At 36.0% G+C, this 2,275-nt stretch overlaps 1 protein-coding gene across 1 annotated transcript; it reads right to left on the bottom strand.

Annotated features, from left to right (window-relative positions):
- Positions 1-1,160: 1,160 nt before the first annotated feature.
- On the bottom strand, positions 1,161-1,850 carry LOC119085202. Its single transcript, XM_037195513.1, has 2 exons — positions 1,677-1,850; positions 1,161-1,617 (listed from the first exon to the last, which is right to left on the bottom strand). Exons 1-2 carry the CDS (start codon positions 1,804-1,806, stop codon positions 1,274-1,276), a joined length of 474 nt encoding a protein of 157 aa, XP_037051408.1. The 5' UTR covers positions 1,807-1,850; the 3' UTR covers positions 1,161-1,273.
- Positions 1,851-2,275: the final 425 nt, after the last annotated feature.

The raw sequence follows: 2,275 nt of genomic DNA on the forward strand, positions 1-2,275 counted from the left end.
TGTATTCTTCTCAGTATATGTATAACATACTCAAAAATGCCTCTCCTGATCACATCGTGTTATAATTTCCTATTTTCCATGCTTAGGATTATGAATATTTGAACGAGTGTGAACTTTGCGGCCAGAGCGAAGCGAGGGCCGTAATTCACACGAGTTTAATTTATTCAAGAGGTAGGCAAGAAATATGCCATTTTAAAAGCGTTGTGATGATGTAGCAAAGAGACTAAGAGACTTTTTCATCTGACTATAATTTTGTGTTTTTCAAAACAACAGCTTTTTTAAAAATGGTAAGACAACTGGGACTGGAATTATTGAAAGTATTGATAGTCAGTCAGGGGAAATGACCCACCCAAGTGGTGGGGCCTAGTCTGTAGGACTCTCGATATATAAAGACAAGCTCATAGGAGAGTGTGAATTAAAAAGTTGTATAATTTCCACATCAAACAATGAAATCATTATTATGGGGCCTGATACTGATATATGATGCCAAGAACAATGCATAAAAGGCTTCCTCATGTTGGCCATGTACTCTACACTCGTCCAATTTGCTCTAACTTATCAGTGATAGTCAAGCGTCTCCACTTTTTACAATTCGCTATCTGAAGCTATAAATAGAAGCCAAAGTATGTGAAAATAAAAGCTTAATTTGTACATTAATGTTTGCGTTTCAATTCAAATAGAGAAAAAAAAAATTAGAATCGAAGAAATCATTTGGACACGGTGTTGATATAAGCCACTTTTCGGCGCTGCCTTCCGTCTCTGCTTTATACTTTTATTTTATTTATTTTGGCGATGAACAATCTTATGTAAAAGAGTTCCACTTGTAAGTGCTTGGTTAACGTTCATGACTAAGGCCTTAAGGGCCTTAAAACCTTTAACTTCGAAAACTATTATCTACGGATGCTTGCATTTTCCAGTCAAAACGAAGCGAAAAATAAAATATTTGCTCAAAACGTTAGCGTTCCTAAAAGCGTAAAAGATTGGGCACGCGAACTCGTTATCATGTGTGCGGTGGTTGAATGTATTGTCTACACTTATATTTGTTCTTTGTTAATCATCGCAAGGATCAACATTCAACCAGACAACCAACCTACTCAATCACATACTTCGACCTCCTTTACAATTCCTCTAAAAATTCTAATTTTTTCCAAGAAAATCCAATTTATTTCTAAAACTCTATCCATCGGTCTGTATCACCCATTTCTACAGAGGCGTCCACCTCGGAAGGCGTAAACATTTTTTTTTCTTTTTTTAATTTGTCTGCGTACAATATTTACCACTGAAAGCCGATATAAACGTCCACCCTGCGTGGCCTGATAATAATTATGATTATGATTCTAATTCGCAGAGCTACAGCTCTAAATAGTTTCACAACAATTGGCTTAGTTGGGCTGTCTGTAGCTTTGACCACTGCACAAATTCTATCCGGATCACCAACAAGATTCTCGCATTTAGTAGTACCATTATTACAATCTGGACATTGTGGGACTGGAAGAGGCGACGGTTTCAATTGTAATTTTGCCACAACATCAGAGTTTTCGCCACAATTATATGGTAGTCCTGCTGGTATAATTTTATTCGCTTCCAAGTTCCTTCGCAAGCATGAACAAAAGCCGTCTGTTGACAATGTTATACATTCACTAAAATCTCTTTGATTTTTCGAATTTTATTCGAACCTATAGTTTCTCCATCTTGCAGTTCACTGGCAAATGTGGTATACTTTGAATCGCCGCAAGTTTGGTAGTCAGCCGATGCGAACAATGCCAACAATAGTACACTTAATAGGCTGCTTAAAACACGAACCATATTTGATTTACTTCCGATGTGGATGCTAGTTTCTCAATGAATAATGTTACACAAGTCGCAGCGCTTTTATAATCAGGTCAATGTGGAAAGACCTAAATCGGGGTCGGAATTCTATGACGATTTAGAAAATCAGTTTATTAACACTAACATTAGCAATGTAGCCGTGTAATGTTGTATTCGTGATGTACCGGCCATCAAATAGCACGACTTCCTTCACTTTTTTGTCATGAAGAAATTTTATCTTTTCACGACTATCAAAATCTAGTTATTATTGGAGTCACGGATGGAAAATTTAAAAAAAAATTAAAAATTTGAAATAATCGAACGGTACATCATTTATTCTTCGACATTATTGGCACTTAAAAATCAAAAAAATCTTACGATGTGCTTGTCTTCAACATGTATTAGAAAAAGTAAAATGTACAAGTCTAGCGAATCATAACCGAAATGAAAGTAAACTTTCATTGCG

The sequence above is a fragment of the Bradysia coprophila genome, unplaced genomic scaffold (assembly GCF_014529535.1).
Source record: "Bradysia coprophila strain Holo2 unplaced genomic scaffold, BU_Bcop_v1 contig_94, whole genome shotgun sequence".
Taxonomy (NCBI): Eukaryota; Metazoa; Arthropoda; class Insecta; order Diptera; family Sciaridae; genus Bradysia; species Bradysia coprophila.